Source organism: Saccoglossus kowalevskii, chromosome 6 (genome assembly GCF_978046115.1).
Source record: "Saccoglossus kowalevskii chromosome 6, keSacKowa6.1, whole genome shotgun sequence".
NCBI lineage: Eukaryota > Metazoa > Hemichordata > Enteropneusta > Harrimaniidae > Saccoglossus > Saccoglossus kowalevskii.
Genome location: NC_140646.1, coordinates 19,409,031 through 19,421,665, shown reverse-complemented (window position 1 = coordinate 19,421,665; position 12,635 = coordinate 19,409,031). Strand labels below are relative to the sequence as shown.

The following is a 12,635-nucleotide window of genomic DNA, read 5'->3' as shown; positions in this document are numbered from 1 at the left end:
TCTATGTACCAAGTGTCATTGAAATGTAATGAAATAATAGTACATGAAATATCAAAGTTGAAAATAGATTAATTATTCAAATTAGATAATACTTCACATGTCTGTGTATTGTCCTATGTATGTATCTATGTAAGTTTCATTGAAATGTGATGATTAGTACCTGATATATCAGGAAAAGCCGAAAATTGACTAATCATTATGCAAATTAGGCTAATTATATGCATGGATTTTTACCCAAAACTAACCAAATCTGTGCATTAGTCCAGAGCATCTATGTACAAAGTTTCATCTAAATCCAATGAATGGCTCTTTAGATATCAGTGGAACAGCTACAAATTAGCTAATTATCATGCAAATCAGGTAATTAATATGCCCATGCAACAAAACCTAACCAAATCTGCACATTAACCAAGAACATCTATGCACCAAGTTTCATTAAAAACCAATATACGATTTTTGAGATATCAGTGGAACACACATACACACAGTTTAACTGCACATGGGAGTTAAAAGCTGACACTGAGGGCGCTATACTCAATTTGATTCTGAATCTTCACTCAAATTACATCTGTGGAATAAGTTTATTCTCGTGTTCTTCAAAATAATTCACTATTTGTCATGTCCCCAGAGATATTTCATAAATGTGCAGATACCAAGATGTTATCAATTATATTTTGTCAAGCTTTGTGTAAAAATGAAAAACAAGTTTCCCATATCTTATCAAATTTACATAAACTTTTCAAAGTAATGTAGATGCCTTCAATACAGAATCAAATGCCTAAAACTGTGTATTCCTGCTGGCTGAAAGTGTGTTGATATTGATCGACACCATTCATCTCGCTTGCATGCACGGTAGCACCAAGCACACAGGCAGCTTTTCTAGTCTATTGCAAAAGTTTCAAAAGATCATACCAGCCTTTATATATTACCTGGCATACACATTGTGTTGCTAAATGACTTTTTTTTTTGGTTTAAGTCAACTTAGTGATTTAGCACAGATTGATAAAATACATGTCATAGTTGCCTAATATAGCATATAAAATTATATGCTCTTCTGAAAAGACATGCAGTGTTCACTTGCGTCAAACACTGACATGGTGACATGTGTACATGTTCTGAAAGGATATGCAGTGTTAACTTGCAAACATTGACATGTGTACATGTTCTGAAAAGACAGGTAGTGTTCACTTGCAACAAACACTGACATGTGTACATATTCTGAAAAGACAGGTAGTGTTCACATGCAGTGTTTGCAACAAACATTGACATGTGTACATGTTTGGAAAGGACAAGCAGTGTTCACTTGCAAACATTGACATGTTTATATGTTCAGAAAGAACATGCAGTGTTCACTTGCAACAAACATTGACATGTATACATGTTCAGAAAGGACAAGCAGTGTTCACTTGCAAACATTGACATGCAGTGTTCACTTTTAACAATAACAGTGTATATGTTCTGAAAGGATATGCAGTGTTCACATGCAACAAACATTGACATGTGTACATGTTCTGAAAGGACAAGCAGTGTTCACTTGCAACAAACATTGACATGTGTACATGTTCTGAAAGGATATGCAGTGTTCACTTGCAACAAACATTGACATGTGTACATGATGTGAAAGGACAAGCAGTGTTCACTTGCAACAAACATTGACATGTGTACATGTTTGGAAAGGACAAGCAGTGTTCAATTGCAACAAACATTGACATGTGTACATGTTTGGAAAGGACAAGCAGTGTTCACTTGCAAACATTGACATGTTTATATGTTCAGAAAGAACATGCAGTGTTCACTTGCAACAAACATTGACATGTTTACATGTTCTGTAAAGACAAGCAGTGTTCACTTGCAAACATTGATATGTGTACATGTTCTGAAAGGACATACAGTGTTCACTTGCAACAAACATTGATATGTGTACATGTTCGGAAAAGACAAGCAGTGTTCACTTGCAACAAACATTGACATGTTTACATGTTCTGTAAAGACAAGCAGTGTTTACTTGCAAACATTGATATGTGTACATGTTTGGAAAGGACATACAGTGTTCACTTGCAAACATTGATATGTGTACATGTTCGGAAAAGACAAGCAGTGTTCACTTGCAAACACAGACATGTGTACATGTTCTGAAAGACAAGCAATGTTCACTTGCAACAAACATTGACATGTGTACATGTTCAGAAAGGACAAGCATGCAGTGTTCACTTGCAAACATTGACATGTGTACATGTTCTGAAAGACAAGCAGTGTTCACTTGCAAACATTGACATGTATACATGTTCGGAAAGAACATGCAGTGTTCACTTGCAACATTGACATGAAAACATTGAGATTTTTTTTTTATTATTTTGCAAAAACATTCATGAGTTTCTTTTTCATTCACATTAATAGTTTAACATTGATGATACTATAGCTACTTTTAAACTAATCTTCTCCCTAAAATCAAACTAGGCCCAAGTTTTCATTTCAATCAAAATGGCCAGGAAGAATAAATACTAGGAATACTAAATCCTGAGGAAGTACAGGTATCTATTTTTCATTCATGATTTATTACTTGACAATATTGGTACGTACGTTTTAGACTCTAATGCATCATTTTCCCTCACAAAGTAAGTGGTACATTACTGGTTCATGAAAATTCAAAAACTTAAAGGATGGTGGTCGCCGTACCACCAAATGCGAGATTTGGGTCACATGTTGGCGACTTTGATTGTATAGATCGTCCCCAAGTTTAACCAGGTAATGCACCAAAGGACTCAATGTCGGTATGTTGGTGCCTGATCAATACTCGCATACAGACTTGCCACTGGGAGAGTGAATTGAATTGTGGGAAAATCATTGTTCATCAACACAAATCTCGCATGTGTGGTGCGATGACTATCGCCTTTTAATAATATACTCAATGTCAGTATAATAAGTATGTAAGCAGGTTCATAGGAATATGAAACTTTGATATATATCGACACCAATGTATGCATTGTCATTCAAATCTTGCTGCATATTAAACATATTTGTAACCTGGATGCAAGAATGCAGATTTGATTTTATAAACAGAAATGAACGAGATCTGTTGTATTCAAAAAAGGGGAAACCCATGGAATGGATGTTTTGCGAATAAAGAAGAAATTTAGCAAAAAGACAAACACTTTTCTGAATCATGAGAAATGTACGTTGTACGTTTGCACATTTTATAAATCATTTTTGGAATTTGCATATATTTATATCACATAATTATGTATATACCATGCATATTAATCAGCTACTTAAACTATTGATTCATTTAAAATTCCACTTCATATTTCTTCATCTAAACAGTTCAAATACACATACATTGTGTAAATACTATTGTCATGCTCTGCATAAATAAAAAGCAGTAGACAAATGCATCTGTACAACAGTGAGTGCCGATACTGCTAAAGATGCAATATGGACAAAAACATAATTATGTTTTTCAATATTGTTGTTTAAAACTCCATATATAGACCAAATTGATTATGATTTACCAGTATCATTAAATACAAACTGTTGCATTTGCAGTACTCACCTGCAACAGTATTTGTTTGATAGAAAATTAAAACCACATACTGTAACCTCAATATAATGAACACCTCTATAATGAACACACAACATGTCTCCTGCTTACAACAAACCCAATGTATTATGTGCTTCAATATAGTGAACATTTCACTATAACAAACTAATTGTATGTCTCCCAAAGAGTTCGTTATAACGAGGCTACAGTGTACGCATGTGCAGTGATTGTCATTATACGTACTAAAGCCACCAGGAAACATACGTATTAGACAATATTGTAGAATACTTTATTTTCGCTTAGAATTAATTTTCGGTAATTTTGTGAAAATAAAATCTAGCGAATATACTTTTTCTTCTTCTATATTTTACATTCAACTACTCAAAAATCAGTGAAAACAAGTCATTGAAAATGACACAGTCCCCGTTAAGTTCTCTTTGTGCTCGTCATATTAAATTGGAGGGGTTGTCGCGAGCGTGTCCTTGAAAATTGAGTTCCAAGTGACGTATACAACAGATTGTTTATTTACATCAAAACACGTGTTTCGTGTCATAGTAATATAGCCAAAATAAAAACAGCCATTATTCAGCCATCTTTGATCTGATTATGAAACATACTGATATGTATGATGTATGTGCCAAATACGAATGAAAATGGTACATAAATTGTGGAAATATAGTAGTAAGGCCAACAAGTCAGATGGCTGTCAATTGGCCATCCTTGACCAAAGTTTGAAACAAATTGTCATGGACATGCATCCTAACATGTATAAAGTACATGTATGTGCCAAATTTGAATGAAAACTGACAGAGCACGTCCAAGATACCGCATAAAAAAACAAAAACAAGATGCCTGCCAGTCGACCATCTTTGATCCAATTGCGAAATAAATCGTCATGGACATGTATCCTAACATGTATAATCTATGTACCAAGTTTGAATGACAACTGACAAAGCATGTCCAAAATACAACATTTTCAAAAAACAAGATGGCTGCCAGTCGGCCATCTTTGATCCAATTGTGAAATAAATCATCCTGGACATGTATCATTACATGTATAATCTATGTACCAAGTTTGAATGAAAACTGACAAAGCATGTCCAAAATACAACATTTTCAAAAAACCAGATGGCTGTCAGTCGGCCATTTTGAATCGAATCGCTAAACCACTGCATGTGCATATGTCCCACATAAAGTACTAGGCACATGCAAAGAATGAACGGAATCGGTCCAAGGGATTCTGAGATATGACTCCGGACGGACGGACGCACAGACGAATGGATGGACGGACGGACGCACAGACGAATGGATGGACGGACTTCGTCCGAACGGGGACTAATAAATTCCATACAGAACACACTAAAATGACGAAATGTCTTTTCAGCGAAAATTAATTCTAGCTAAAATAAAGTATTCTAGAGTACTCAGATATGTGATACAAGAACAGCGTTTTCAATTCATGATGCATCATAGTCCAATGAATCTGTTGATATAATCCGGCAGTATCAAACAACAATACTGAAAATTACACATATTCATTATTGCATCTTAAAAAACACACAATGTGGCATACATGTCTGAATAAAAAAGTAAGTTCAAGCAGATGAAACAATCAGTACCATATTTCAGTATTAAATGCCACTCCTAAAAAGGGTCACCCATTTGAAAAGGGGGGGGGGTCTATCTGTTGAGCCTTTCAGAAGGCAATGTGTTAGCACTATTGTAACATTATGAACAATTCTATAAAAACAAGTTAGTTGACATAAAATTGCTGTCAATTTTTTTTAAAAAGATTCAAAGTATGAGTAGCAAAATTATCATAGGCAGTATGCGTTGGGACACAGAAATATAATGGTGTAGATGAAGTTGAACACAACAGTTGTTGCACCAAATACATCATGATAAAAAATCCAATGCAACGAGATCTGTTGTATTCAAAATACTATAAACCACATTTTTAATTCATTTCATTGTTCATTTAGGTCATGTTATTAACATTTTGGTGAATCTTTTCCCTACATATTTTTTTAATGTAGAACAAATACATACAATATCCTATTAGCTACAAATCTAAAAAGAAATAATGCTGGGTGATTTGGAAAAAATTATACAAAGTTGACTTTTTAACTTAACTTTTCATGTACAACAAAATTTAATAAATTCCTCTAATTCAAAATAATGCAGATTGTAAAAACTGTAATTCTTGAAATTGCATTCCACTGCATTCTAATTTGAAAACCAAAACAACATCAATTGCATCAGGAGGAATATCAGTTTCATACTTCTAAACTGTAAATAACTTTTGGTAAAATAACACATGTGCATAGAAACGCAGGTACTATATAGTTTTTTGTCTTGCAGCTTTGAATCTAGACATTCTCTTTGCTGCAGGAAGCATTACTGGTTGGATGGGGAGCGTCGCTTCTTTAACTGCTTCTCTTTCGAATACTTCACCTGAAAATGCCTGAAATACAAATAAAGTGAAATATGAACATTTTTATTTTCAAAGCTATAATGTTGATAATTTGATTGAAATAGTGAGGAAAACATTTCTCAAAAGTCAATGTGCTGCCTCACTGTCTTGATGCGTTGACACAAAATTTCATGTTTTGAGAAACCGCCAGCTTGGTTAAAAAACACTGAAGTCAAAATGCCACATCATGCACAAAATGTGCCCCATACAATGTATGAAAAACATATAATACATTGTTTAGCCTTATTATTTGCCTGGATAAATTGCCATCCTCCAAAACACGAAATACGATGTCCGAGTCAAACATGAGCTGCATATATACATACTACGGTATAAGTAATTGCTATTTACACATAAAAAAAACAGTGACATTCGATATCAGGGACTAGGCAATCAAATATGTCAAATTCATCAAAACTTACAGGTAATAGAGTTGATACTGATGGTTTGCTGTCAGTCTTTGTTGTGTCCATCACTTCAATGGACTTTGATTTACTCGTTTTAAGTATCGACTTGGCAGGCTTTTTGATACTTGTAGCTGGCAACACACATCGTGAAGGTTCTTCGCTGTCTTTCAAAACTATGTCATTAGTAAGCGCTGACGTAGTCGGTCCAAAGTATTTGTAAATATCTCTAGGACTCATTATTTTTGGAGAATCTGATTCTAGATCCTCATCATCGGTATCCTAGTGACAGAAGAGAACCATTTGCTATTGAATGCATGTAGACAGGTGTTATTATGTGCGACTTTCATTTTCATAATGTGGTTATATTTGGTGAATACGTGCAATACCACACAGCGACATATACGATATGTTATAAGAAAAGCGTGTGCATCAAATATAAACAATTTGTTAATTGTAAATTGTCATCCTCTAGGATTGCACCATAAAAAGCAGCATCTTATCCTGAACATGCAATTGCACAATTCTCAAAAATGTTTATTTTTTCGAGGAATACATGTATGTGTGACTTCCACATATTTTTTACCAAGTTTAAAAACATTTTGTGCACTTTGGGGAAAAATACATTTTTCAACATCACTGGTAATGTAAACACATTTATTTTCAATACAATAAAACAAAACAAAAGAATTACCTAACAATTTCCCCCTTCTATTTTGAAATCAATGAGAAGACACTGACATCAGTGTCTATGTTGTTTACATGACTAACTTGTCAGAATTTCTGCTAAAACCCCTATTTATAAAATTATTGTTTTTGCTGCAAACCTAGTGGATCTTTACCGGTATTAGTTTTACATGTGCTTACATAAATAGCAGGTTATAATTTAATGATCCAGTATACAAAAAATAAACATTTTTGGTTGTGCACACTTCTAAGAACAAATACTGTAGAAGATACAAAGATTAAAATAAGCATAAATATTCAACAAATTACAAGTGGTTTTGCTAAAGGACACACACCTTTTCCTCTATTGAGAATAACGGCGAAATCCTTGTATGAATAAATGATATAGTTTTTTTTGGTATTTCTTCGTTGTCCTCGTCGCTATATTCTTGTTCAGGTTCTTTCCATTTCACATGTTTCCTGTTGGTTTTCTCATCAATATTTCTGCTTTCCCATGTTCCTTTCTCCCTCTCCATTTCATTTACTATGTCATCATCACAGCCATCTTCATCATCATCATCTTCTTCGTCGTCACCATCAGAATCCTCAGACAACCTGGCCAACAGCAAAAAATTAAGAATAATTCTACCACAAATTAACAAGTAATATACAACAAAATGCAAACCCCTAAATGAAACTCTGTGCTAGGAAATGTTCATAACTTATAAAATTGAAATGATTTATACCATGATTTAAAATCATGTACCGGTATCTAATCAAGTTGTCATAAAAATAGGTTGTATTTTCATTTGACAATTGGACCACCTATATGCATTGCTGATGTTACTATGGCGACTATGCAATAAGTAACTATGGAAATGCAGCTTGCTGTTAATTAAATATTTCAAAGGTCCATATTAAAGCATCCTCATCCCATCCTTTTTTAAATATAGTTTTCTTTGTTTCAACTAGAACAACATTATACATATATTAGTGCAACCATATAGACACAATCACTCATTTATTTCATGGAATTGACTTAGTTTATGATATTCGTTAATTTACAGTTTAATTTTATATACAGTAATTTGATCATTAACATTCACATCAAGATTAACCATTAAATAGAATTAGGCTAATTAACAAACTGAACTCTCTGTAAACCCAACCCTGTTTAAACCAGACCCGAAACATAATCTGTGGTACACTGCTATAATCAAAACTGTAAACACAATACACATCACACTGTTAACCACTGTAAACCACATGGCTAACCACTGTAAACCCACTAGAATTTACATGGTTAACCACTGTAAAACAACTAGAATTTACATGGCTAACCACTGTAAAACAACTAGAATTTACATGGTTAACCACTGTAAACCCACTAGAATTTACATGGTTAACCACTGTAAACCCACTAGAATTTACATGACTAACCACTGTAAACCAACTAGAATTTACATGATTAACCACTGTAAATCCACTAGAATTTACATGGTTAACCAATGTAAACCCACTAGAACTGTTATAGTTAACCAATGTAAACCCACTAGAACTGATATGGTTAACCAATGTAAACTCACTAGAATTTATTTGGTTAACCACTGTAAACCCACTAGAATTTATATGGTTAACCACTGTAAACCCATTAGAATTTACATGGTTAACCACTGTAAACCAACTAGAATTTACATGGTTAACCAGTGTAAACCCACTAGAATTTACATGGTTAACCAGTGTAAACCCACTAGAATTTACATGGTTAACCAATGTAAACCCACTAGAATTTACATGGTTAACCAGTGTAAACCCACTAGAATTTACATGGTTAACCACTGTAAACCCACTAGAATTTACATGGTTAACCACTGTAAACCCACTAGAATTTATATGGTTAACCATTGTAAACCCACTAGAATTTATATGGTTAACCACTGTAAACCCACTAGAATTTACATGGTTAACCAGTGTAAACCCACTAGAATTTATATGGTTAACCACTGTAAACCAACTAGAATTTACATGGTTAACCACTGTAAACCATCTAGAATTTATATGGTTAACCACTGTAAACCCACTAGAATTTATATGGTTGACCACTGTAAACCCACTAGAATTTACATGGTTAACCACTGTAAACCAACTAGTTACATGGTTAACCACTGTAAACCCACTAGAATTTACATGGTTAACCACTGTAAACCCACTAGATTTTACATGGTTAACCACTATAAACCAACTTGAATTTACTTGGTTAACACTGTAAACTCAATAAAATTGTGTTTCTTACATTGCTAATTCATCCAATTCATCCTCTAACTGCTCAAGTCTGTCCAATCTTTCCCACAACTCTTCTTCAGTAATTGAAGGTTTGCTAACTTCCTTGGTGCTCTCCTCTGATTGTTTTGTTTCTTTCAATCTTCTAAGTTCTTCTTCCCTTTCCTTCTCCCTCTCTTTTGCTCTTTCTCTGCCTTTTTTTCGTCTTTCTTCTACAAGAAGAAAAAGTCTTACCCATGTAAGCGACAACAGCTGCAATTGAACAGTACTGACCAAGTTTACATGGTCATGCAATAGAATACGAACGGTGCTGTATGAGCACAGGGAGCCCAGGAACTATGATCAACTGTACACACTACCTATGAGCGTAGGGGGGGGGGGGGGGTATTGGCTGGTATTTAGTATAAGAAATGGACAAGGGATGAAGGCTCCAGCCAGCTCACATTTTTTTAAACTCAAAAAACAGTCAAAAAGAATGAAAAATAAAATCTAAAAAAAAATACAAAAATACAAGAATATTAGTTGCTCTTTCAAATTTCGCCAAATCCTTACCTACATTTTACCGATATCTGCAGAATAAATCTATTGACTCCATTTATGAATATTTAACGGTTTTCCCAAACGCATGACACAGTTGGAGGCATGGCATATTCAAAATGTGTCAACAACCAATCATAGACTGGTTACGAGGTTACTGCTCAGTTAGCCTCGCTCAACTGGTTCGCAACCAGTCTTGTGATTGGTTCATGAAAAATTCTGAACAGGCCACGCCTCCAACTGTACCGTACGTTTGGGCAAACCGTTAATTATTCGCCAAGAGTTGGCCATTTTGAATACACCTGTATATCAATGACATGATGTATTATGAATATATATAAAATTTTATCAAAATCAGTCAAAGCATGTCAGAGATATAGCACTAGAATTGCATTGATTAAAAGAAAATGGCCACCAGTCAGCCATTTTGAATCCGATCTGAAAAACAAAATAACGTGCATCAAGGTCCCATAATGTCCAATGTATGCGCCTAGTTTGAACGAAATCCATCTGTAAACAGCCGCGATTTGGTTTCAGAATGCCAGAAATGCTTGATTTCAATAAAAAAAATGGCTGCCATTCGGCCACCTTGATCGTGAATCAGATTGATATGCATATGTATAATATAATATATGATGTATGTGTGAAGTTTGGATGTAATAAGTCCAGGCATGTCTAAGATATAGGTCCGACTGCACGCACAGACGCACAGGCAGACAGACACACGGAAGCATGCATAGAGGTCAATCCATAAGTGCCAGTTTCTGAACTGCGTTCAAATGGTGACTGATAAAGGGTGATTTGTACAAGCTGGATTTCACTCACCTCTCCATTTAGCCTCTTTCTCAGGATCATAGTCTTCTCTGATCTCAACAATATCCTTTTTATTGCTGCTTTCAGTGCGGAAATCATCTGTGAAACCAGCCTGTGCTTCAAGCAAACGTTTTTCTTCTCTCAGTTGTTTGAGATTTTCTTCCACCTCTGAAAAAACAATAAACTCTCTTTGAACATTTATCAAATATATTTTAAGACCAGCCTTGGTTTCTAAAGATTGTATACATGTATACCTTTACTTCCAGGGAAGATACACACTGCTTTTGCCAACTAAACAATACTGGAACTAAACATCCATCAAATTGCAATGTAAGCCAAAATAAGATGTGTTCCACACCATCACATATATCACATTTTTGCAGCACATACATTAAAATTGGGCAATGTTTCACAGGATGTTTTTTCAAGCCAAATCAACACTGGAAAAAATTATTAAATTCTATACTCATTCCAATTCCCATAGTGACCAAAAATGGCATGTTATACTTACGTTTTTTCCTCCTATCTACAATTCCACAAGCCTGTTTAGCGGATCTCTCAGCAAACCAGTTGTCACCAAGTAAGACTAGTATTTCATTTGTATGTACCAGCTTGCCAGGCATGAATGCAAGGGATCCAAATGGTACCTGTAATAAAAACCATAGAGTCATTAGTTGTGTGCCAAAATATGTATTCAACATCCTTGTTCTATAGCAGCCAATAAACTGGCCGCAATAAATGTTCAAGGAACAGCATTGGTGTATGCAAATAAATAGAAACTTGTTAAGACACTTATGACGTGCGAAGACACAAATATGGATTTTAATATCAATTTCTGCTGGCAAAACAGCTGGAAACGCACACATGTTATAAATTAATTATTAATTAAACTTCATTATTCAGAGTCCAAAAAGATTGTAATTTCTTTACGGTGATAATAAAGTGCTATTGTATTGTAAATTGGATAATAAAATTTGTGACCAAACTCAGAATATCATTAAAATAACTAAACTTGTTTAGTAAATATGATACACTCATTGGATATCTTATGTACAGGCAAGAATTTTGTCGAGAAAAATTTTTGGTGGAAGAAATTATTTACGTGTAAACAATATCAACATAATGTTTAACCACTCACCATAACATCGTGGGTTGTTTTATCAGGTAGCGTTTCCAATCTTTCATGTAAAGCATTGTAATCTTCATCAAACTTTTCCCTGCAACATTCATACAGATGATAAGGATTTTCAAAAATTTCTCCTTATATTAAATATTAGGTTTCGATCAATAGATGATACAAATAATGCTAAGTGATTTGACATACATGTCAGGCTGTATATACTGACTTATTGGTGGCTAGATTTTGTGAATAAATAAAAAAATGACTAATATTGTCGCTCGAAATATCGAGCAGGTACGTACAAATAAGTAAATAAATAAACAAACAAACAAACAAACAAATAAATAAATAAATAAATAAATACGGACTATTTAGAACCAAGAGAAAAGCAATAATTTTTCACATTCAGGAGTATATTGTTCTTGATTTTTTGTTTGTATAATATTCTGTCTGACTTACCATTGTTGAATTTTTTCGGCACAATCGTTCAAAGCTCTGTGCTGTTCTTCTTGTAAACGTTGAAGCTGAGAAGGGTCCATCTTTTCCTATAACCATCCCGTCAATAACCATTCCACAATCAAATCAAAATAAAAACAATGCGCGTTTTTTTGTGGCTAATATCCAATAGTAAACCAAACTATTACAGAAGTGAGTGTCGTCTGACCAGTGCCACTGAAATTATAAGCGACCAATGGTTGCCCTATAAATATCGCAAAAGGTATAATATTACGTTTAACGACCGATGAACATTTCTACGTACGACATGCTTTCTCTAAAGATTTCCATCTGAATTGTGAGGGCGCA

General features: G+C 34.3%; 1 protein-coding gene across 1 annotated transcript; it reads right to left on the bottom strand.

Moving 5' to 3' along the window:
* Positions 1 to 2,536: 2,536 nt before the first annotated feature.
* On the bottom strand, positions 2,537 to 12,610 carry LOC100371571 (uncharacterized). Its single transcript, XM_002735257.3, has 8 exons — positions 12,291 to 12,610; positions 11,850 to 11,928; positions 11,223 to 11,358; positions 10,724 to 10,879; positions 9,375 to 9,573; positions 7,438 to 7,696; positions 6,434 to 6,697; positions 2,537 to 6,002 (listed from the first exon to the last, which is right to left on the bottom strand). The coding sequence occupies exons 1-8, from the start codon at positions 12,368 to 12,370 to the stop codon at positions 5,877 to 5,879; spliced, it is 1,299 nt and encodes a 432-aa protein (XP_002735303.2). The 5' UTR covers positions 12,371 to 12,610; the 3' UTR covers positions 2,537 to 5,876.
* Positions 12,611 to 12,635: the final 25 nt, after the last annotated feature.